This window comes from Podarcis erhardii (assembly GCF_964252035.2).
Source record: "Podarcis erhardii genome assembly, chromosome: 6".
NCBI lineage: Eukaryota > Metazoa > Chordata > Lepidosauria > Squamata > Lacertidae > Podarcis > Podarcis erhardii.
The window spans coordinates 5,528,274-5,553,743 of record NC_138510.1 but is presented as its reverse complement, the minus strand read 5'-3'; the positions used below and the strand labels follow the sequence as shown (position 1 = coordinate 5,553,743).

The window sequence follows — 25,470 nt, the reverse complement described above, 5'->3', positions numbered from 1 at the left end:
TACTAATCTTCTGTTGATGAAGTCTAGAATAGCATCGGCTTTTTTTGCTGCTGCATCACATGTGCAGCTTTTCATCTTCTGGAAGCTTTTCACCAGGAGAAGTTAATCCAAGCCCTTCCACAGCTGCTGGTGGTCAAGATTAAAAAAAAAAGGGGGGGGAGGGTTGTGGCACCCCATGACCCAGTGCTCATGGCTGGATCCCCACCTACCAAACATAGCTGTAAAAGGAATAATGAACACAAAGACAAAGACGCTTCATCTCAAAACTGGGTATGGCTTTTCAACCCCATCCTCTACGTTTATTCACACAAACGTTTCTTTAATTTACAAAACTGCTGCCATTCATACACAATCAGGGTTTCCACAGTGTTCAAGAAACTTAAATACAAGGTCACACACCAACCCAAGTAAACCAAATAGCTTAAAAAAACAACAACCAACAACATATAAAGTTGTTCACACACACACGCGCGCACACACACAGGTCCTAGGTTACCAGCTTCTGTGCAAAGAAAAATGAGAAATTGCAAAATTGGAAACTGTATTTTGGAGTCTGGGTTTAAGCCTTTCCCTTGTGTGTGCAGGTTTTCCAGGTTTAAGAAGACACCATGTCCAGTCAAGCTTAAGGTGGGCCAAACTCGCAACTGGACCAAACGGAAAAAAATGGGAGAGAGAAAGGGATGAGGTTGGAGGCAGGGGGAGGGAAGGCTGGACTATGGCCAGTTCAGACCAAGGTGGGCTACCTTTGCTGTGTCATTTCAGACTGCAAGTGTGTGTGGATGTGTTTTGGGTGGTGGTGGTGCACAATGGAGTGCTCCTCCAGCCCTCTGCTCAGAAAACTTGGTGTAGGGCAGAGAGGGGGATAGATCTTCTTGTCCACGACATGCCAGTTTCCTATGTGGTGGTTTTTTTTAAAGAAATCAAGTGACTTCCATATACGAGACCTCACCTACACTCTTAAATGGTACAGCTAAACACAAGAGTGACCACCTGAGCGAGAAGCTGTGACTTTGATGCATGCATCCCGCTTTCTCCTTCGACTTGACTTCCTTGCAACTAGGAAAGCTTTACAGCAGAGAAACACACCCAAGCAAGGAGGGGTGAGGTGGCTTTTCCATCTTGCCGATCAAGCACTGGCGTCCCATGACTCTGGCAGAAAAGCAACCCAGATAGTAGCTCTGGGCAGCTTTCCGCAACAGACACTTCATTCTGGTCAGCGGAAAGCTGCTGCTTGTGTTGGGACATCCGGATAGAGACTCATGCCGAGGAAGTGGTGCAAGCTGAGTGGACACATGGCACTGGGCACCCAGAACGCAGCTTCCAAGGTTGGAAACCCACCCTCAGTTAGGTACCTTGGACTCAAGTAAATAGGAAAGCGTTTCTCAAACTTTGGTCTCTGGCTGTTGTTGGGACTACAACTCTCATCACCCCTAGTTAGCAGGACCAGTGGTCAGGGATGATGGGATTTGTAGTCCAACAACAGCCGGAGACCCAAAGTTTGAGAAACACTGAGATTGGGGAAACAACAGACGGTGACATATGTCACAAGAGGGAGGTCCAACAGCCTCTTCCCCAAGCCAATGGTGGATGGGAGAGGTCTATTTCGGAGAGAGGGGATTTAAGTCCCTCATTGTGCCTCTGCCCTTCCACATACAACCTCTGATAGAAGGGGCGCAAGTCTGTTTAAATGGAAGAGCAATCCAGTCTCTTAGGTGCGTTTGCTTCAGAGATGTGTTTTTGTTGAAAGGAGAAGCCAGGTGCAGCCCAGGTAAAAAATACCCCTTGGCTTAAACTGTAAGCTGTGCTAGAGTGAAACCCAGCAAGGTTAAATCCAGACTAGACAAATGCATATAGGGAGAGAGGGGGAGAAAGACAAGGAATTCACAGAGACTGCGTTCTCTCTCCCACCAGGAGTGGGGGATGTTTATTGCTCTACTCTGACAGTGTTTGGAGATGTCTGAGTGGGATCCTGAGGGAACCAAAGCGCCAGGGGAAAAGGAAGACAATTGCCACCCATTATTAGCACCTCAATCCTGAAAACAGCAGCAGCAGGAGGAGGAGGAGGAGGAGGAGAAAGAGAAAGAGGGGCCCCTTAAGTATACCGATTCCCCTTGACCTCTGCCACGGAAGAAAAACAAGGTTCAGGGAGATACTGGAGGAGTAGCAAAGGGATCAACGTTGGCAGGAGAACAGCCACGTTAGCTTAAGAGAAACTGGTGGGTTTCCTGCGGCATTTAATTCTCAAGGAGCAGCACTGGAAGCATGGAAGTGCCCGGGGCATCAAATATCATTGGCCAATCTTCCCTAAGGATTGTAATCCAACCAAACCACGAAAGGCTGGTGAGGACCATCACGGCCTGCTTGCCCAGAGGCTTCACGCAGGAGCATGACATGAGCAGCACAGGAAGAGACTTTTTGATGGGACAGTGCCATTATGGCCCAAAATTTCATGCCCTGGTTCTACCAACGGTGCTGTCCCTGAAAAGGACGTCCAAAATAGCCTGCAAGGAGGTGGCAGTCCTAAGTCTCAGGAGTGCTGCAACAAACTGCTCAGCAGTAGCCCCTGGGACAGTTGTACCCTGTGGTGAGGTTAGGAGTCACCCTGTCCTCATCCTCCATCCCAACTTCACAGTGGCCCACTCTGGTACAGAAGGTGACAGCACCCACTGTGTGCTTGCAAAAGAGATTACTAAAACAAGCAATGTTGCTAATTTTGTGGCTGGGTCTGCTATGCCTGCAAGACACAAGGAGGAGTCAAAGGAAAGGGAGGTGGTGGTTGTAGTGGTCAGGGACTTTGGAAGCCAGTTGTGAAATTCCCCCCTCAGGCCGTCTGCTGTCGCTTGCCGCACACATACAAGACAATGTCTGGCAGGTCTGAGCCCACACTGCCAGCTTCGAATGACATGGATGTAAACAGTTTTAATGTAAAGTCATACACATGGCGCATGAAAGTGGTGTCAGTCAAACAACCGTGACGTGGACCTTCAGTGATATTTCACATTCCTCAGGAATAAGCTGGCAATCCCCATGCCAAATTCATCCAAGGATGAAGGATTCTTGCCACCCATCCCTATAGGAGTGAAGTTGGGAGACGAAACACCAGGCTACAGTATGGGACTCCAAGGATCACTGCATTCACACAAACAACCGTAAATGGGATGGCATCCAGAAATGGGGGCAGCTCATTGGGCAGAAGGTCTCCTCAAGAGAAACTTGTGTGTGTGCCTGCTCTTTCAAAGAAGGAACGCTGCTCTCATTCAGATCTCCCACCTGGCCCATAAAAGTTTGCTGCAGATTCACAAGGACGATGCAAAAACATTTAAGGTCTTTCCAAAGAGATTTAGCTGTATTCCGTGGGCAACCGAACAAAGCTGCCCCAGAGAATAAGAGGGAAGAGACGACATTTTGGGGGCAACAATGAAATATAAGTGAGAGGGGAAAACTCCTTCCTTGGCCCAGTGCTGCCTCCTTCAAGCCCCACACCCCTCCAAATAAAGGCACTATGGTCAAGCTACCACCACAAAACCACAAGCATTTACTGCAGCGTGAGCACGAGAGGGGCATGTGTGCCTGAAGTCCCAGAAGCAGCGAGGATGAACTGGGCTATGGGTTGGCATTTGCTTGCAGAGCTTATCCCGGGGTCTGGGTTATGCATTCGCTCCTGTGGGTTCCTCCCTGCCCCTCGCCTCAAAGGCACAGGAGTGAGAAGCAAGGACTAATCTACTCTGACAAAGACTGCTACACACAGATGCTCTGGAGAAGAGGAAGGGAAACCGCCTATCTTGCTAGCATTCAGAAATATGAGAGGGTTAAGCCTAAGGATCTCACTGATCTCTTGGTTTCAAAACTTGCCAGCTAACCGAGTTGCAAACTCAAAGCAACCCTTGGTGAACCTTCTCGACAGACTGTTTCTCCTCATCAACACATCTTGCTGTTCTGGCCATGAGCACGGTTGTTTGGAACAGCAACAGAGGACAAATTGCTGAGCAAAAGAATGCCATTATGAGACTCTGGCTGTTCTATGGTTAACTCACCTACTTCAAGCTGCTTTGTTCTAACTGGCTGAAATATATTCCTGGTTAAGAGGAGCAAGACCTGTGCATCACCTGGAGCCTTCTAGTTCAGCAGCAAGGAAACTGGTAGATTAGCCCCAAGTGGCATGGTCAGTGGTCAGGGATTATAGGAACTGCAACAATCTCTGGAGGGCCAAAGGTTCCTCAACCCTGTTCTAGGCCAGTCAAGGTGAATCATTTTCACTTTAAGGGAATCACTGAAGGGTCAAGAGACAGAGACAGAGAGAGACAGACAGACACAGAGGTCGTGGCTTAGATCAAGAGCAAAAAGTCTATAGCCTACACCAAGATTTCTTGACAGCTAATTAAATGAGGGTTTTTCTGGGTAGTGTGCAAAGGAAGTTCAACACAAATTGATCCCCAGCGTTAGGAAATCCAGTTGAGACCAGGACTTGCAAATGGTAGGCCTTGAAATAAGCAGGCAAGCCTTCTCAGCCACAAATAACCATCCAGGGAAGAATCTGGTTGATTCGTGCCCTGGTTGTGGCTGCCCACATCCCAGAAAGAAGGGGATGCAAAGAGCAAGACAGTAGGCAAAGCAGAGACTTCTTTCATGGCCTTCCAAGAGCCGCAGAATAAACAGCACAGCATCTCCTCCAGAGTCTCACCAATCCTGGCCACGGTCACAGCCATCAGCCTCAGTAGTAGTGTGGAGGTATGCGGGCAACTCAGCAAGTGGACTGCCAACAAGTGTTAACCGAATTGCGCTGGCTTGGCAAAGCCGCTCCCTTCACTTCCATGGGTCTGGACAGTGCCTGGAACCAACAGCCTCACCCCCAAAGTAGTAGCACCATTGCCAATCAAGACCAATGGAAGAAGAGATGGACAGGATTAGAAACTCCCTCTGCGGCAGCTGGTAAGTTTAGTGTAAAGACCCGCTCATCGCTGGAAGAGATCAGCTAAAAAACAATTGCTGGAATGCCAGCTAGGAAATGGGATATTTGGAAGAGTTAAGAGTGTTTCAAACTAGAAGACTGCAGGAGAGGGAGGGTATTAAGTGTGAGTTTGAGTGGGTTTATGTATAAGTATTTGCTAGCACAAACAAGCCCCAAGGGGAAGCTGGGCTAGGCTTAATACACACTCTCTTTAACACCAAAGCAGTTCTGGGCAAGATCTACCAAGCCAAAGTAGCCAAAATGAGCCCAAAGTTAAGGGATCAGTTTGATGTGTCCAGGCTCTCACGGTCATTTAAGTAGCCAAGCAAGCCACCAAACCCATTGGTGGACTTTTCAAGGGCAGAAAAAACACCTGCCCATGTGTGGGCTCTCTTCATCCCCCCCAAATACTACTATGTTCTTGACCTGTGAAATTTGGCATGCAAAACTGCAGGTGTTTCTCAGGCACCACACTGCCTGTAGTCCTGTAGCCACATAAAAAAAAGGAAAGAGAGTTTATTCTTGTAATCATGACTTCTTATTGCCAAGTTCCACTGGTGAAGAACACTTTTAGGAAAGGGAGGAGAAGGGTTTATCCCAGCTTGCTTTTTGTTCCCCAAATCAGCAGCAACCTCTAGAGTTGACAACTTGTGTTCAGCTCTAGGTCTCCCAACATGTCTTCTGAATCTCTTCCAGCTAAAAACAAACACTAAGAAAAACAGATCTTGGACCCAGAGTTCTGGTGTTTAGCAGCAGTAGGGAAAAAAATGTTTTGCATATCACAACCCCGTATTTTGTTTAGGTAAAAAAGGAATTCTCCAGAAGTATGTGCACAGATTTAGTTGGTCAGCAAAGCTGAGTGAGCAGAAGGGAGGGGAAGGGGAAAGGGAACAAGGGGAGAGGAAGGGGGGAACATAAATTTGATAAACTTTTAAGAGTCTCAATAATGAAATGGGTTACAACAGCTCCTGCTCCTCTTAGGTGTCTCATGTGACTTTTAAGAAGAATCTCGAAGCTTAACGTCGCCAGAGATCAGCCTGGAGCCTCCTCAGTTTTCCTCTATGCATGTAAGTCGTGGAGATTGTAGGTCCCTGGTAAGAAAGAGAAAAGAACATGAATTATGACAACTCTGGTGGAACAAATCCTGGTTACATTTGCTGGCCCTCCAAACCCTTTGCATTCCTTTGGCCACAAACAACCAGCCTTGGCAGAGAAGAATGGGCATACCAAGTCCATCAATTTTATGATTCATTTCATAATATGTACACACTGCCTCACTGTAAAAACATATCCTCAAAGCAGTTTACAAAAAAGATAAAACATGGAAATTACCAATGAGAAAAGTTAGCAACAATAATTTAAGCCTATCCAAAAGTTAAAATAACAATAGATTAAAAACAGATTTAAACACGCATCAACTTCCTAAACATCTGGGTAGGCTTGTTTAAACAATTTTTGGGGGTCTTATCTTCTTTTTCAAGGAATACAGTCTCCCAGTTAGATGCCAGCAGCAACTGTGGATGTTCAGAAGAAACCAATGAGGCACTTTGACCTCTAACAAGGCAGGGATGTCCTTGACTTTTGTTCAGAGATTCCACCTGCCCCTTAAGAAGATCTTTTCAAATTAAAATATACGCAAACCACCTTTTAGCCCTAAAACAAGGGCCCCAAAGGGAGTGCACAAAACACTAAAACCAAATTTAAACAATGAACCAGATTAAGATTGGACCTCCCTAGTGTGGACTGCTGCACCTGGGCTGGGCAATGGTCCCAGTGAAACAGCAAAGAGATCCCCCCAGGACCTTGGAGATTAGAGGGACAAGCTTCTGGCCGAGTGTATCAGCATTCTACCAGTGTCACCAGACTCATTTGCAAAGCTGGCTGAGTGTTTTGCTCTGCAGTTTATCCTGTAACTTCTCCGCTGCGGCTCTCCGAGGTCTGTGCTTAATTATAGTGTTTCATCGAAGTTGTAATGGTGGAGGCGGCAGCATCTCTCTCCCCTGAGTGCCGAAAGCAAGCATTTGTAGATTTCCTGGCCAAACACCAACTCCTCTACACTGCAGACAGTGGAGGGGAAGCTGGCTGACTGCTGCAATGCACTGAAGAAGTTCAGAGCACTCGCTTCATCCAAAGGCTAAATCAAGAATCTCTATATAGTTGCTATATCTCCTGTCCTCCACACAATGAAACCGTCTGCACCGTTCCAGTTCACCTCCACCTTAAATGGCAGGAGACGCAAGCTGTCACTTGGCTATTGCACGATGCTTTACATGCTCAGTTCAAGCGCTACAGTCCCCCAACTAACTGCTAATTTTGGCCTCTTCCAGTGCACACACAGTGTTTCAGTTCTGGTTTCATCTGCTCAAGCATCTTGTGGCCTGGGCTTACGGGCAGCTGCACTACCTCGGCCTTGATCTCTTCTTCCCTGTGAACTGCATTTTCTTCCCCATTTTGTGTCACCATCTTTTGGGTAAGAATCTTATTACACAGTCACTTCTAAATAGAGGCTCTGAAAGAGGCTGGGACCAGCAGAGGAGTCATAATGTCAAACTGGACCACGCAACATTCATGCGATTTGTAGGTTTTTGAAAGTAAGCAGACATGTCCCAAAGTTCACCAGGATCAGGACTGCAGCGGGGGCAGGAAGGGTTAAAGCACCTATTTCCATCTAGACAGCACAAGTCTATGCCCAGCAAAATATCCCCAGCCAGAGCTGGTGTGTTGTAAAAGTGAAGGAGAGTTTTTTCCAATGCAAATCTCATCCTAGCTCACTCTTAAAGTAACATCATGATTTCATCAGTCCCTTTACAGGGCTATTGTAGGGGTTGCTAGAATGTATTTTCAGTCTTCTGTACACAAAGCCCTTTATAAATGCTAAATATAACATGAATGACATCACATCTAAGTCACTTAGCCCTTAGCTCCCAATGGTGAGAATTAACTGATGAGCATGGTCAGATTTTCTGTTTCACAGCCCTGCAGCTTAATAGTTCTAAAAGGCACAGAGCTTCCAGGTGTTGCTTTCTGTACTGAATTAGCAGAACAAGACAAGCTTTGCCACCGCTGTACAGACCTCAAGTTAGCCTGGCTGGGAGCGTAAAGAGGCATTAAGCCAATTATTGGGCTCATAACTCAGGCAACCTGCCTCATACCTCACTGACAAAATGCACCTGGGAGTAAGGTTTAGGCTAGTTTTCGCTTCAGCATCCAAACTCAGGAACCAAGTTTCTTGTGACAAACCCTCCAGTGGAAAGCCCAATTAGTTGGAGGAAGCTTCAAGCAGAAAATAATGGTTAAAGGGTATGCGATAATTGGCAATGCATTTTCCCAGGCTCTAATTTTCTTGTTGGATTTGGCAAAGGTGCTTCATAAACGGTGCTTAGATACAGTTAAAATTGGCCCCTTAAGAGAGGAGGGTTCAGGTGAGGCTGCTGCAATTAGAGCAACGTTTAAACAGACAGGGCAACCTATTTGACAAAATCAGCTGAAGCAGAAAGGCGGGTAAATTTCGGCTTAAGATGCTGCCTGACCTATCAGACCCTGTGGAATGCGCTGTCATTTCGAAAGCTCTGATTCTGACGTATCGTTTGAAGGTTTCTACGTACATGGCTGTGCACTTGGTGTCACTGCAAATATATCTCACTCCTGCAAACATCATAGGCCCCCTTACGAAAACTAAAGTTTTGACTCTTCCTAATCCTATTCATCTCTTTCGTCACCTCAGATCCTTGCCAGAAATTCCGAATTTTACGGAACTCCAAATACTGAAATAATCCAAACTGGTATGTTTGCTGTATTCCACAAACACACAGACTATGCTTATAAATCAGTGGGGTGGGGAGAAAAACACTCCATTACCTAAATTCCATCAATATGTTTGTGCGTGCACTCACAGCCCCTGAATGGTCTACCCGAACTCTTGCAATTCGCAGGACTGAACATGACAACCATCAAGTTAGATCATGGCAATAAGTCTTATGTAAGCCTTTGCAAGATTAATGGTTCTGATCTTGCCAGTGGAAGGAAAAGGCTTAGTCACTAGCCCTGACCCTGTGAGAAGGCAGGCCACACCAAGGATCAGTCCTGCCTAATATACAAAGTGGGTACAGGTGACAGGCAGACACTCCTGTGTGTCCAAAAACACTTTTTGCAGAGCAAACAGAGGGCAGCAGTCTAGGTGAATTCAAACACCACCAGCATTACAGAGCAGTAGCTCTGGCGAATGCAAAGCTTTGAGATCTTTGTGTTTCCCACTTCAGCTTGAGCTGGGGGAAAGAACCCTACTGCAGATACAGTGGTACCTCAGGATGCGAACGGGATCCGTTCCGGAGCCCCATTCACATCCTGAAGCCAACGCAACCCACGACTGCGCGTCTGCACGTGTCGCGATTCACCGCTTCTGCGCATGACGTCATTTTGAGCATCTGCGCATGTGCGAGTGGCGAAACCCGGAAGTAACGTGCTCTGTTACTTCCGGGTCGCTGCAGAGCGCAACCCGAAAAGGCTTAAGCTGAAGCGACTTCAACCCGAGCTATGACTGTACAGAGAGGCGTTTTAGTCCAGAGATCCCCATCTTCTGCTGGTTGGGCACAACAGTTCTTGCCTTCAGTTCTGAAATCATTCACTTGCGATTTAGCAAGAGCTCATGTGAACAAGCAAGCCTCCGTTTCTGTCATAGTTAGGACAGCCTCCCCGTCTTACATTAACAAGGAATTGTAGGGTGTGTTCCAACCACTCCTCCTCACTGCCTGTTCCAGTTCACTGTGAATCTCTGAGGAATTGTGCTGCAGGGATAATACCGGTGCGGGGGTGGGGAGTGTTTACATTATTTACTTATCCCAGGACAAGCATGAGAGACAAGCATGCCCTGACTGAGCCAAAGGTTGGTGACTTCCAGCTCACATCAACCCTTGAACGCAAATGAATCATGCGAGAAGAGTGGCCTATGACTCCATAATTAAGGACAAGACCAATACGCAATTAAAGTTCCAGGTTCAAATCCAGGCATCTTCCATGAAAAACATTTCAGGAAGTAGGGCAGGTATTGGACATGTACCCGCCGTCAAACCTCTCACACATGAGGAAGAATGAATGGGCTAATGGACTGAATAGTCTGGTATAAGGCAGCTCCATAGGCTTGTGGCCCAGGCTAAATGATTATGTTAAGAGCACTGCAACAAGCAAACTCCTGCGTCTGCAGAAATCTGGCCTCAGCTGCCATAGCTCAGTGGGAGAGCATCGGCCTTGCAAGCAGAAGGTTGCTGGTTCGATCTCCTGCCTCTCCAGGAAGGATTGGGAGAAACTGCTGCCTGAAATCCTGACAGTCAGTGTAGACAAAAACTGAGCTAGATGCACCAATGGTCTGACTTGCTATTAGTCAGCTGCCTGCGCTTCTGTTCTCCAAGGTATTCAAGTCAGGATGAGAAGCCAACAGCACCAATGAAAGCAGCGGGAAATCAGTGCCCATCAAAGAACACGACACCCATTTCTAAGAGCACATGGCTGGCACTTTGCTCAGAAGCAAGCAAGGGGATATGCAGAGTGGCACGTCCCTGCCCCTTACATAACAGGGCAGCCTCTTCTTCACTGCAGCTGCGCTTTGGATGGAGACGCTACCAGCTCTGGCCCAGGGTGGGTGGAAGAGGCAGCTGGGCCTTAGAATAAACAGCCACAGGGCAGGTCTGTGCCCTCGCAGTGCTTATTACGTTTGCATTTTACCATTCTGAAGCGATGTGCAGGAGGGATTTCCCCCGAGGGCACAGCCTGGTTACGCAACTCAGCAGCAGCAGCATCATGTTAGCAGAGCACGAGTGACTGCAGATGGCAAAAACACAGGCTGCCCAAAAGGGGGGGTGTGGAGAGGAGAGGAGGGAAAGCAGAAAGGATCTTGGATGCCAGTACCCTCACCCCTCTCAAACCCCCATGAGCCAGAAAAAAGAAGAAGTCATCCACATCAGATCAAATACCTACCCAGCCCAGGTTCCAGACCTTATGCCAACCTTATGTCTTTAGATGCCCACAAAATAGGACATGGGGGCAATAGTTTTTCCTACTGTTCCCAATGCCTGGTACTCAACATTTTGGAGGTGGTATACAACCATCATGGCTGGCAGCTATTGACAGCCTTATCCTGCAGGAATCAGCACAATTGCCCTTAGAAGCCACCTAACCCTTTGGTTTTATCTTGTGATATAGTTTAATATCATGCTGTGGAGAAGTACTTCCTTTTGCCCGTTTTCCAAAAAACTGCAAAAAGGTTAGTGAGACAGATCTTTCTCTTTGCAAGCAGAGGAAACTGCCTTATACTGAATCAAGATCATGGGTTTATGTAGCTCTGTGGTTCCCAAACATTTGGGGGCCAACCCCCTCCTTCCATAAACTCAACCCATGCCCTCTACCCTGTAAAAAGATTAAGAATAGCAGTTTGTACAACCCACCAAAGAAGATACTAGTACATTAAAATTGAAAACAGTAACAATTAATTGCACATTTGCTCAAAATCCAATTAAAACTATTTAGGTTGGTTAATTGAACAAAACTGATAACCAGTGATTCCTGCTTTTCAAAGCCTGATAGTCATTTACACCTCCATTATCCTGCTAAGTAATGCTGCCCCTCCCCAGGGGGCAGGACCACAGTTTGGGAATCAACGGTGTCTACACTGATTGGCAGTGGATCTGCCGGGTAGCAGAGAGGTGTCTTATCTGGAAATGTTGCAGATTTCATCTGGGACCTTTTGCATGCAAACAGTGCACTCTATCATTGGGCTATGGAAAAGCCCATATAGTCCTGTTAGCTATTCCTTGCCAAAACCTATTCTTCTATATGAAATATTTTTATCCTTAAGAATGCTTTCTACCAATTTAGGCAGAACAGACATTAACTGGCCTGCAAGTTCCTTGATCCCTGTCCTTTGGATTCACTTATGCCCCTATTATTTTACCAGTTTCAGATATGGCTGCAATTGCATCAGAGACTAGCTTATGGATCCAAACTTGAGACAAATTTTAACATGTGCTTATCCATGGAGGTTGAAGGAGTGAAATTCTTTTATGTTCATTTCTTAGAAAACTTGGAGAAGGTTGCTTAAGAAGAGGATGTTAGGAACTCTTAAAAGATATAGTTCCCACATCAAGCATGGTCTCACAGTGGTACTGAGGGCCCTCCTTCCCCATTGGGCATAATCTCAGATGTATGCAATGTCTCCTAAGGAGATGTGGCAAAAGATTGGGGCACAGGACGCATTTTGGCTACATCCACCATCTGGAGAGTACTTTCTTCCTGGAATTTAAAGTCTGCATCAAATATAGGACTGGATAAAGGAAGGTGTGCAGAAGCATGCCGGGCTACATATCGCTGTTTACTTTGAATGACAATTCCACCCACTTTGTCCGCAGGTTTTGTAATGATGTTAGGATCGTGTGAAAGAGCTTTCAAACAATCACGTTGTGACTTGGACAAATTGTCCTTAATTTTGGGACTCTTCTTTTCTAATTTTTCCAAATCTCATAATACCAGTTGGTGAAATAAAGTAAATCATTATTTACTCCAGCTAATACGAATCTGTCCATTTTTTTATTTCATCAATTTCACCTGTGAACAAAGGGGGTGGAATTGTCATTCAAAATAAACAGCAATATGAAGCCATTCGAAATAAGATGGGTTTATGAAACAATTTTATATTCTCCCACCACGCTGACGAAGATTTACGAAACAGCAGTCAATATCTGGAATCTGTTCAGTGTTGGACATTATATTTGCTGAGTACACTAAGCTCCACAGCTTGTCTTTCATCGTACAAAGTCTGGTACCTCGCTTCATTTAAAGATTTCCAGAGACTTTGAGACTAAGATTTCATTTTGAACTTGTTATTGTTTGAAGGAATTCTATAAAGATTGTCTATTACGTATGTCTATGGTCATCGTGTTGCCTAAACATTGCTGACAGTTCAGCACAGACAGAACTGGGCCAAATTATAGGCCACAGCCCTGACACCAAACCTGGCCAACCCATGGAAAAGTTGTGCACAAGTTTTATTTTAGAACAGTAACCGTTCAACAAGAATTTTTAAGAAGCTAAACAGGCACCACTAGGCAACACCCCACACAACATTCTTATCTAAGCTCATTCCGGACTGGTGAGCGGAAAGAACAGCACACCACTTTTTATGTAACTTCTGGAATGTACGCTGGAGGGCAAGACAGTCCCGACAGCTGAAGGAAATTGGGAGGCAAAGCCTGCCAAGAGCACCTTTCACATAATCTTCCTGGGTAGGAATGAATGAGGTCGCTTTCAGCGCAGAGAGAGGATACACCTGAAGACAGATTCATTCTTAGGAAGCCAATTCAATGGTTTGGGCTTGAGTGAGGGAGGCCTGCACAACTTGCGATGCAGCAAGCCAAACGCAGCCTGTGAGTCACTTATGGTGGTCTGTTAGGTCCCTAAAAATCCCTTGTTTTGGGGATCGCCAAACAGAAGGTTGTTTGGACCCTTTACGGCTGGTGGGCTGAATTTAGGGTGATGAACCGCGAGCTGTGGAAGCCTGCCCTGGGCAGAGAAAGCTCCCACCATGCCTCACCTTTCTCTGTCCTTCAGGTTATCTAAAGTCTCACTGCTACTTACTAAGTAGTCATCTTTTCATGCTATACTTGCTCTAAAGATCATATTGACTTGCATTTTGCAGTCCAGTTAAATACTGGCTTCTGCCAATCTACTGTAATAAAATGGAGAAGAAATGGCCTGCCAAGACAAATTTATCACTTCACTTGCTGCAGCATTCAACTACTGTTGCAGCATTCTGATCGCCTACTGAAATTAACAACCATTTTCCATTATTTCAGCCAAGTACTCTGCACATCCTTGGTAACAGATTGTTTGTATATGGCTTTGCAAATGGTTCAAGGGTCCTCCCATTCCTGAAATGTGAAAGTGTTTTGCAAGCAGTGCTTGGAAGGGAAACAAGATTCCTGTTTCTGCTGTGTTTTCAATCCAGGAGCACGTGGCAGGATTCGGAGACTCAAAAGCATGGTCACCGAGCCCTGCTGACTGGTTGCTGGGCACCTACTCTGGAGGAGGCTTCCGCCTTCCTGCTGCAAGTACGTGAGAGGGACGCAGCTATAAGTACTGTGCGTGCACTGTGCAAAAAGAGCAGGACGGCCCTCGCTCAGCCCTGCGAAGGTGAAGCGAAACAAGGACAACTGCATTCCTTACTGGTGAAGCCAAAAGAGAAGGAAGCCTCTATAAGGAAGCTAATGAGGGACTCTCCAGAAGCAGTTGCATCATGGGTAATTTGTACTGAGGGAAGGGTGGGAACATTGGTTCTGGGTGAAGAAACTAAGGAGAATGGAAGACTTTTAGGGAAGCTTTTAATGTTTAATAGACTATTGTATTTTAATATTCCGTTGGAAGCTGCCCAGACAGGCTGGGGAAATTCAGCCAGATGGGCAGGATATAAATAATAAATTATTATTATATTACTTCTCAGGTGTTGGGGAGCACATAGTTCTGCTCTTAAAAATGCCCAATTGGGTAATTCAAAAGTTTGGCTAATGAATGAATGCCTGAACTAGACAAGCTTTCTGCTGTTTTTATTTCATGCCCGAATGTTCATATTCAGAAGCTACTGCCCCTTTTCTGCAGTGAACCTGAACATGGGATAGAAGGTGTAAATCACAGAGCTAATAATGGCCATTAACACTCGCCCCTGTTGGGAACAGCTGCATGTCACAAGAGACCTACAGGATCAGACCAAAGGTCCATCTAGTCCAGAATCAAATTTCCCGCAGCAGCTAACTTAGATGCCTTCTGTAGCTGCCCCCAGCACACACTATTCAGAGGGATACACTGCCTCTGAACATGTCAGTTCTGAAACTTAGCCATCATTCCGAAGCGGAGATAAAAAACAAAGTTTGGCAAAATTCCCCAAGCCATTACTTAAGGACCCAGAGCATCACAGGACCACTACCCCAACAAGCAAGGGCTCACAGCTGCAGTCACCAGATTGCCATTGGCAGGTGGAAAGGGCATCTTTTAACCTGGCAATTGCAGCATACTTGCCCCGAGTCTGCAGAAGAATGGGGTCCTCTGCCTAATAGTCTGCAGAGATGCTTGGAAAGCACTGAGGCTTTCTCACAGCTCTTGGTGTGTTGTTGTGACTCTGCAAAACAGGGGTGACCCTTCCCCTCCATCCTTCATTGCCTCAGCTCAGAGCTGAAGTCGGAAGGAGCAACTTCCCTTACCCCACTTTCCCTGAGCCTAAAGCACTGGGTGATGTCAAACCAGACTCTGACCTTTCCTCTGCTGCTTGTTGCAAGCACAAATCTTTGCTGGCTACCGAAGGCAACCAGTGTCTTGAGGGTCCAACACATACAGTGGTGCCTTGCAAGACGAAAAGAATCCGTTCCGTGAGTCTCTTCGTCTAGCGGTTTTCTCGTCTTGCGAAGCAAGCCCATTGACGGCTTAGCGGATTAGCGCTATTAGCGGCTTTTAGCGGCTTATCGGATAAGCAGATAAGCGGCTTAGAAAAAGGGGGGAGGGAATGGGAAAAAACCGCAGGAACTCGCAAGACATTTTCGTCTTGCAAAGCAAGCCCATAGGAAATTCGTCTTGCGAAGCGCCTCGAAAAACGGAAATCCCTTTCGTCTAGCAAGTTTTCTGTCTTGCGAGGCATTCGTCTTGCGGGGCACCACTGTACTTGTTTCAGAACACAAAGGGGTTCCTCTGCTGCTTCACATCACCAATATGAAAAAAGCGGAGAGCAGGCCCACTGCCTCAAAGGAGGAGGAAGGACCCACTGAAGTTATTGACCCAGGAGTGACACTGCATTCACAATTTTAGGGTGAAAGGTATCTGCGAGGAAGGGAGTGCACCAACCTTTCTTATAAACAGCAGCTCACTGCTCTCATACAAGCAATCAAGTATGCTGCCTTTAGGGCTGCAATGTTTAACCAATTAGAGCACTGGTTAAATGTGTTTATCTATTAAACACACTCCTGATTAATTGAGCATTTAAAAAAAGGTTTTGACATGACTATAAAAACTGCAGGTGGCAAGCAACATCTTGGAAGAGGCTTTCTCTCTTTTCTTGAACACAGGATGAATGCTTCTTTCAAGGTGATGTCTGCTGTTATTTCAAAAACAATGCTTTTTACCTGTATGCAAATTCATACAAATACTTGCCTTTGTATACAGGGTTCATGGTATCCTTGTAACAACAAGGATCTGATTTTTAGTGGTTCAGCATCTTGCTCCTTAATCTCATTCACTGCGCAGAACCTCATCTTATTCAGGTGGAAAGGAAGGGAGCAGACATGCACAAACAGCAGACATTGCACCATTTGAACAGTTGAACAGAGAGCAGAGCTGTAGGTTATGTTTTATCATCATTTGTTATGTATTGAATTTATATACCGCCCTATATCCGGAGTTCTCAGAACAATTTTTTCAATGGTCGTTAAAGGGAAAAACCAAGCTAAACCAGGTGGAAATGCTATCAAAGGAAGAAATTCTTAGGCAACTGAATGTCTATATAGCCCCAAGCAGCTTAACAGACAGAAAATGGCTTCATTGCCCTACTAAGTTGTGCAGAGAAGAGAGAAACTGCAGAGCACTTACCCCAGTTTTCAAAGCACACCAACACTTTGACCTGAGTTTAAGCAGCACAAGTAACCTGGTCCATCCTGGATTCAAGCTCAAAGGCATCGGGTCGGTCCTGCGGGTTAGCAGCCAACATGTCTTTCAAGAGCTGCTTGATCCCCTCGGACATGGAAGTCCTGCGTTTCTGGGGGATGTGCAACTCCATCTTTGGGTTTTCTAGCAGCGCCTCCCCGACGGGCACAATCTCAGTCCCCTGCTTGATGTAGGTCCCCAGCAGCTCCTTCTTGGTCTCAGCATCGATGAACGTTATCCTCTCGATCATTGCCCAGATGATGATGCCCAGGGCAAAGATGTCCGCCTTGGCAGTGTAGTGCCCCTCCCAGACCTCAGGAGCCATGTAGAAGTCTGAGCCGCAAGCCGAAGACAGCCAGTATTTGTTCACATTCACATTTTTGTTATCGTTCCCCCCGTCCTTGCCTCGAGCAGTCAAGCCGGCGCACACCTTGCTGAGCCCAAAGTCTGCCACCTTGAGGACAGGAGCGCCCGACTGCTCCGTGATGAGGATGTTGTCCGGCTTCAGGTCTCTGTGCACAATGTGGTTCTTGTGAAGGAAGGCAATGGCGCTCGTCAGCTGCAACATGAAACTCTTGTTGGTGGCCGGGTCAGGCCTGCGGGAAAGGATGTACTGGTTCAGGTCTCCCCCTTCGCAGTACTCCATGACGAACCAGAGATAACAAGGTTCTTCAGCATAGCCCAGGATCCTCTCACCTTGCCGGGGGAAGAGAAAGGAGAAGGAGAAGGGTTACTGCATGAGCAAGACGGGGAGACTACAAAGATAAATCGGAACCTGGGAAGGGAGTGTGCAATTGGACAGCACATCTTCCTAGCACTGTCCCAGAGGTCTATTATACGCAAAACTGCACCGATTTGTTTTGTGAAAACTGGATGTGCCGTAGTGAATCCATCACTGGAGGCCATGTCAACCGGTCAGGACATGGCCTGGCTCTTTGATGAACACGGATGAACAGAAATGCTTTCAGAAATCTCTCTATTAAAGATCAACACACTTTTGACTTCTGTGCAACATTTCAGATCTCACAGGAACAGACCTCCAGCAATATTCTGAGATCCCGCGGGCAATATTTTAATACACTTTCTCCCATGCTGACTGGCAGCTATCTCCTAGGCACCCTCTTCCAAGGCCTCTAGTCACAAAAGCATCACAAAAATGGCTGCCGGGGTGTGTTTCATTGCAAACAATGACTTGGAGCCATCTGACTGAACTGGCTGCTTGAATGGGAAGGCAGTTAGTCCTCACCAGCACGCAGCCCATCAGCAGATGGAATTTATTAAATCCAGGAGACAAGTTATTGCTCAATCAAGCTAATCTGGTTTCGCTTTTGAAACGAAAAGCATTTGATACCATATTACAAAGGCTATGCCCTGTGTGCATTTTCCTGTGGTGTGTGTATGTTTTTGTGGGGTGAGTGCTGCACACTGCGAGGGTGGATGTACCTTAGCCAGAGGGAGAGAGGGATGGTGATCCTGTTTCTGTGGTTATGGTTGGAGGGGAAGGGTCCAAATGTTTGTGGACCATACCTTTTTTCAATCCTCCATCCACTGTACAGGTACTTTGTTGCCAGGCTACTGACTCATTTCCCTGGAAACATATTAAAAGTCTAAGTATGCCACTATGTTTTTGTTATTCTGAGATGCTATTCTTTCATCTGGTATTACAGCCTCTTAGTTCCATTACAGTGGTACCTTGTGTTACGGACAGGATCTGTTCCAGAGGCCCGTCCATAACATGAAAAGCCCACAACTTGAAGCGCTGTGTCTGCGCAGGCGCGATTTAGCGCTTCTGCGCATGTGGCAAAACCTGGAAGTAACCCATTCCAGTACTTCTGGGTTGCCGTGGGATGCAAGACGAAAACACGCAACCTGGAGCGGACGTAACATGAGGTATGACTATTACATATATGTTTATATGTTGGGAAACCACTTAAGACAGTACTAAGCGATATAAAAATATATGAAATAATAACACTCCTGCATGTAAGCTTTGAATTGCTTTTCCTTTTCCTACTGAAATGTCTTTTGGGCTCTCGCGCTTCTGGTTGCAACACCTTGCAGCAAGCCAAGGGCCTTGGGAAGTGGGCAAGATAGCAAAACAGACCTTCCAAAGAGAAGACGCCAAGTATGACCAAACAGAACCAGAGATAAGTTGCTCCCAGGTCTTTGATAACAGCCTCCATAATAGTGAGGAGCACAGGCTATTTGCATAAACAAGTCTGTTCCCATGACTACTGCTATGGTAATTGAAGGCTATATCACCACTTGGCTATCCTGCCCTGTCAACAGCAAGTAGGAAAAACTTTAGAAAGAAAAAAAAATACATGAAAAAGGGTGTGGGCTACAGGCCTCTAGAAGGATTTGATTGTATACAGGGGGAGCGGGCGGAAAAAGAGAGTATTCTTTCCTGTTATAAGCTGGAGGTGAACAAGAGGATGAGAGGGAAGGCAGTGAGAAAATGGAAACTGAAGAGACCGTTGCTGCACTCAGAAAATAAAAATCAGAAGCTCTTATGGGCGTCACTCCATTCACTAAATTACAAGCCACGCAGGTGCTCCGCCTGTTCCATTAATGCCTCAAACCTAAGTTTTTTTCCGTCTAAAGAAAAACATGAAAAAGTTTGTAACATAACCAAGACGAAACAATTTAATGTTTCAGTTGTTCCGTCTCAAGTATTAAACACGGTAAGCAATTTCATAGCCAGTAATGGGCCATGAGGAATACGCATCCGTTTAGAGCGTCCTTTGCAATTAACAGCCACACGGTATAAACAGCCACACACAGAAACTGTAACCCCTATGCACACTTACCTGAAAGAAAGCCTAGCTGAAAACAATTAGAATTACTTTCAAGTCAATGTGTGTAGGATTGGACTGTGAAATTCCTCATTTGAAGTTTTCATCCCCAAAAAGTTTTTGATTTGAGTTTCTACTGAAATGAGCCTGCATTTTAATACTTTAATCTTGTTTTTAAGCTGTATTTTGATCAATTGTTTTTATACCTGGTGTTAGCCGCCCTGAGCCCAGACTTGGCTGGGGAGGGCGGGGTATAAATAAAAATTATCATCATCATCATCATCATCATTAATGCTAAGATGCCTAATGCACATTAGCAGAAAGTCAATTCATCAAAACTAGCTAAAGGGCTATAGGAAAAGCACCCCTCTCCCATATTAATTAGACACACTGGAAAGTTAGTGATCACCTTCTCTTTCCAATGTTGAGTGACCCCCCCCCCATGTTGTGTTGACGAGGCAACAGTGAGTGACTAGCCGTGAGTTCGAGGCAATAAAGCAAGAAACTCAAAAGGTTGCCAACGCACAGCAAATGGATGCTGCACGTTTTTCTGTGGTGCCCAACTGGGCATTTTGTGAGCTCCCGCATGGCACGCAGCTGAGCAGGCTCTGTGGCACGCCAGCCGACACGTGAAGGGGCTTGGCTTAGCTATAATAAGCCAGCTCTGTACACTGACAGTATGCCTTGCAAAGAGCACACAGTCCAGCACAAGCTCAGACTGGGTGATGCTGCTGGGTCCAAGGCTGCACATTGCCTACACACATGCTCTCTCTTCTCCCCATCCCCCACCCCCACCCCTCTCCACACGCGGTAGATTTACTTGGGTCTAAGGAATGCCCTTTATTAAAAGAGGGCTTACGCTAAATGCAGAGAAATAATAAAAGAAAATCTGTGGCAACCTTCTGCTAAAGAATTGTCCCACAGAAAGCTCAGTTGCTGTTTGCTCTCTTTCCCTCTTTATTAGGCACCTCACCCCCCCAAGAGGATCATCCTCACCACCTGAGCCTTTGGCGTAATTGTGGTGCCTGCTATTCCAAAGGGCATGGCGACAGTGACTCCTGACGGCATACGAGGTTGACTAGTGTGGAGGTGGACCACTAGGGACAGGAATACAGACCGAGGTGGTGGTTGTGGTGGGAGTTGGGTATGAGGAAAGAAATAAAGCTATTTCCAGGAGGTCTCTGCTCATCCCAAAGGAAATGAACTACTATCAGAGGAGAGATGAGGGACAAGGAGATAGGTGCGCATGTGTAGAGGTTAGATATATGCATTAAAATGACTCTTTCACACACTAGACTGGCCTGAACAAAGTTGGAAAATATTTACAGATGGGCTGCAAGCTAATTGCTTGTTCCAGAGATCATGTTGAGATCTTTAGGAGCTCTTTATTGCACTGACTGAAGCCACCATGAGATGCGGCTTCAACTTATGAAGTCAGGAAGGCAAAAAGGGGGAACAGAAAAGACAACAACTACAAAGAACCATCAAAGACACACACACACACACACACAACTGTTAAGCAAACTTTCTGAGGATTTTTATAAAAAAGCACTTCAGGGGCTGGTATTTTGTAAGCATTCACTCATCTTTGCAGGGCCTACATACTCAGTGCTCTCTCTGAGGAAGGTCTCTGTACATGATTCAGTCAGCTTAGATTTGGAGAAGGGACCTAGGAGGACCACATGCAAATTTCCTATACAGTGGTACCTCAGGTTAAGTATTTAATTCGTTTCGGAGGTCCGTACTTAACCTGAAACTGTTCTTAACCTGAAGCACCACTTTAGCCAATGGGGCCTCCTGCTGCTGCTGCGCCGCAGGAGCACGATTTCTGTTCTCATCCTGAAGCAAAGTTCTTAACCTGAAGCACTATTTCTGGGTTAGCGGAGTCTGTAACCTGAAGTGTATGTAACCTGAGGTACCACTGTACTCAGGGAATAGGCACAGCTCAGTGGTAAGAACATAAGGAAAGCCAGTGGTCAATTTAGTCTAGCATACTGTTCTCACAGCAGCCAGCGCACTACTGGAGGTAGAACTTAGCCACACTGTCTGTGTCCCACTGAGGATGTGCCCATCTTTCCCCATGACTCTTTGCGCTATACTTCCACAACCAAAGGAGTCCAGCAGGGCTGGTCCAATAAAAGGGGTGAAGCAAGATCTACACCAGGAAGTGTATGTGTGTGTGTGTGTGTGTGTGTGTGTATTACATTGAGACCTGGTACCCCGGTGGATCCTGCCACCCGAGGCAGTCATCTCACAGATGGTCTGGCCCTGGGGTCCAGTATATTGTAGGATGTGTAAGCACCCCCTTCTCATACTCGTTTTAAAATTGTGTGCCTATTACATATAAAGATCCATTCATGGACCCCAATACTTTGGTGTATGCACACACCAGGCATCTACAGCGGACGCTCGGGTTGCGAACATGATCCGTGCAGGATGCACGTTCGCAACCTGCAGCGTTTGCAACCCGCATCTGCGCACGCACGGGTTGCGATTCGGCGCTTCTGCGCATAGCGTGATTTAGTGCTTATGCGCATGTGCAACCGCCAAAACCTGGAAGTAACCTGGTCCTGTACTTCCAGGTTTCGGCGATCCGTAACCCCAAAAAACGCAACCTGGAGTGGCTGTAACCTGAGGTATGACTGTATAGGGAACATTGCATAGGGATTTTTCTCTGTCCCTTCCTCAACACCTCCACAAGGTCCAGTACCTTGAAGTGCATGCATATACAGCCATACCTCAGGTTGAAGTCGCTTCAGGTAAAGCCTTTTCGGGTTGCGCTCCGTGGCGACCTGGAAGGAATGGAGCGCGTTGCTTCCGGGTTTCGCCACTCACGCAGACGCTCAAAATGACATCACGTGCATGTGCGGAAGCGGCAAATCGCGATCCGCGCATGCGAGTTGCGTTCGCTTCAGGATGCGAACAGGGCTCCGGAACGGATCCCGTTCGCATCCAGAGATACCACTGTACAAAAGTTTCATGTGCCACGCAACCGCTATTTACGCACCTTTTTGCTTCTGCCACGAATACAAAAGGCAGTTTGCAGGACCCATCCCTTGAATGTAGCCACACAAGATTATTCCACATAAGGCACCCTAGGAAGGATTCCCCTCACATACACACCTCAGTTTAGCGAGAGGAAGTTTAGCAGACCAACCTGGGGAGAAAAAACTACCCCCCCCATGGAGTCTTGCCCTGAACCAAAGCTCCAGTACCCCTCCTTTCACCAGATACCACTTAACATAGGCTGGCTATTGGGATCAGGCCTTTCAAGGCAGAAGGGACACCTGTCCTCTGCCCTCACCCCCCCCCCGAAGAAAACTCACAAGCAGGAAGTAGGCATTCCCAGACACCCGACACATGGGCAGCATTAGGCCCCGTGCATCAAGCACCCCATTTTAAGGCACAAGCGACTTGCAAACTACTCCGGGGATCATTTCCCCAGAGCAGCGTGCAGATCGAACAAGCAAAACAAACTGAAAGTGGAGGGAAGGGCACGCGCGGACCTGCTGTAGCGTGCACGCGCGTGTGCTGGGCCTGTACAGAGTAGCAGCAGCCTCCTTACCTTTGCACAGGATCCTCGCCCAGCACCCCCCCCTCCCTCCGACTCCCGAGGAGCGCCAGCAAAGGCGCGGGGGGGGGACTCTTTCGGGGTGGGCCCCTTACTCCCGAGGTGGGGCATTTACTCCCGAGGTATGCAGGGCGAGGGCTGAGGTTTTTCTTTGGGGGGGGGGACCCTCCATGGGTGGCTCCCCTCCCCCCCCGGGTGGTATATGACGCCCCCTCCCCCCCCCAGCGCGGCCTACCTTTGAGGGAGGTCTCGACGAGGCGGAGGTAGAGGGCGCTCTGCTTGTTGCCGTGGCTCATGCGCTGCCCGAGGCCGTCTCTCTGCAGGACGCACTCCTCGAAGCGCACCACGTTGGGGTGCCGGCGGCGGAGGCTGGTCAGGGCCCAGAACTCGGCCAGCGCCAGCTCCACGTTCTCGGGCGCGTCGCAGCGGATGCGCTTGACGGCCAGGCGGGCTCCGCTGCGGCCCGACACGGCCTCGTACACCACGCCGTAGGCGCCGCGCCCGATCTCGGCCACCAGGCGGTAGCGCGGAGGGGAAGCCGCCGCCTGGCTCGGGCCGCCTCCCACCTCCATGGCGGCGGCGGCGGCAGCGGCGGCGGCTCCCTCCTTCAGCAGCGGCGCGGCCCGCTCGCGCCTCAAGCGCCGCTCCGGCAGCCTTTGTGTCCCTCGGCGGCCGCCGTCGCCGCCCGTTTCCATGGCAGCGCCGCGGCGGGGCCTAGCTGGTGGGGCCGCCGCCGTCGTCGTGGTGGCCGCGGCCGGGGGAGCCCCTTCTTCATCCCGCCCGCCCGGCTGCTCCGGGACGGGGCTCGGACGGTCCTCGGGCTCGCCGCCGCCGCCGCCTCGGACGCGCTTCCTCCGGGCCGCCTCAGGAACTGCGGAAGGGAGAGGAGGGGGAGGGGAGGGCGGCGTCGGGTGCGAGGCGAAGGGGGGGGGGCGAGAAAGAGAGAGAGAGAAACACACAGGAGGGCGGCTGGTCAGTGAGGAGGAAAGCGAAAGGTCGGAGGGGAGAAAGCGCGCCCTGCCTGCCCCTTTAAAAAGCGCGCAGCCAATCGCCGCTCGCGGCAGCCAGGTGGAAGTCGGGGCGGGGGGGGGGAGAAGCGGGCCGTACCATCTTCCTCATCCAAAGGGGGAGGGGCACAGAGCAACCCCTTCTCAAAATCCGAACGAGAGCCGCCGTTCTCCCCAGCGCGGATGGTTTTCACGCGAGGAACGTTAAATAATAACGCGCGTAATAAACCCTTTCCCTCGCCGTAGCGCGAGGTGAGCCGAGAGCACCCGTCGTTGACCCCCCCTCCCCCCTTCGGAATAGCTCCTCCCTTCTTGGACTGTCAACATTTCATTCATAGCTTCAGGGAGGCGGACGAGTCCATTCTGCAGCTTGGGATGGGGAACGGGAGATCAGCCCATTCAAATGCTCCATTGTATTGCTTTCCCTACTCCCTTCCTTGACAACTTTTGCAACCCTGGATTTTTTTTGGGGGGGGGGAGGGGGTGAACTGCTGGACTGCAAAGAAATCTCGACTTACCTGGAACGAGGAGACGACCCTCTCCCTCCTCTGAGCGCCCCCTCCCCAGCTTGCGCGGTTGGAGGTGTCGGTTCCCAAGCTGAGAAGGAAGAAAGCGAGGCGAGGGAGATGCTCTGAACCTCTGAATGGATGCAGAGAAGCTGGGAGCTTAGCTGATGCTGTCGCTAGGAGAGGAGCGAAAGAGGTGGACGGCGGGGAATAGGGGGAGGGGGAGGGGATCATTGCATAAGCCCCCTTATGTAATAGCAACTGGCCATCCCCGGTGAGGAGAGAGAGGGACATGCAGCCAGGCAGGCAACCAACATCTGCTTATCCTCACGAAGAGGCACCAAAAGCGGTGCGTGCGCTACTGCCTGGGAATGGGGGTATGAATCTGGGAGGGAAGACCCAGCAGATGAAGTTAGACAACAGATCAACAGAGCCAGACTGATACCCAGAGAGAACTTGCTGCAAGACAGACCCAAAAAAGAAAATAACAGAACACCTCTAGTCATCACATACAGCTCCCAAGTTAAAACAGTACAACGCATCATCAGAGATCTACAACCTCTCCTGGACAATGACAGTTCTCTTTCTCAAGCTCTGGGAGGAAGACCTTTCATTGCCTACAGACAGCCTCCCAATCTTAAACAACTCCTAACCCACAATAATACTACAACCAGACTTAACACGGACACTGGCACCAGAGCCTGCAATAAACCCAGATGCCAACTTTGCTGCCACATACACCCGGACAATACCATTACTGGCCCCAACAACATCACACATACCATCTCAGGACTATTTAATTGCTCATCGTCTAACATTGTGTATGCCATCAAATGCCAACAGTGTCCTTCAGCTCTCTATATTGGACAAACAGGCCAAACCTTACGCCAAAGGATAAACGGACATAAATCTGACATCAGGAATCACAAGACAGAGAAACCAGTAGGAGAACACTTCAATCTCCCAGGACATTCTA

The 25,470-nt window shown here is 48.0% G+C and overlaps 1 protein-coding gene across 2 annotated transcripts; it reads right to left on the bottom strand.

Annotated features, from left to right (window-relative positions):
* Positions 1-260: 260 nt before the first annotated feature.
* Positions 261-23,691, bottom strand: STK35 (serine/threonine kinase 35). 2 transcript variants are annotated; one of them, XR_014157966.1, is made up of 4 exons: positions 23,217-23,691; positions 16,562-17,311; positions 4,772-6,039; positions 261-4,710 (listed from the first exon to the last, which is right to left on the bottom strand). XR_014157966.1 is itself a non-coding variant. In XM_081867991.1 (3 exons), exons 1-2 carry the CDS (start codon positions 23,674-23,676, stop codon positions 16,599-16,601), a joined length of 1,173 nt encoding a protein of 390 aa, XP_081724117.1. In that variant the 5' UTR covers positions 23,677-23,691; the 3' UTR covers positions 261-6,039; positions 16,562-16,598. The 2 variants fall into 2 exon arrangements, 1 of the variants encoding a protein (XP_081724117.1); XM_081867991.1 differs by having other exon boundaries at positions 261-6,039.
* Between the last annotated feature and the right edge of the window lie 1,779 nt (positions 23,692-25,470).

What these genes read in the sequence shown, in the direction of transcription:
- STK35 (XM_081867991.1), bottom strand. Translation starts at nt 23,676, where the DNA reads ATGGAAACGGGCGGCGACGGCGGCCGCCGAGGGACACAAAGGCTGCCG. An exon ending in CGTCGAGACCTCCCTCAAAG is followed by an intron (nt 17,312 to 23,216) that starts GTAGGCCGCGCT and finishes TCCCCCGGCAAG; the next exon opens with GTGAGAGGATCCTGGGCTAT.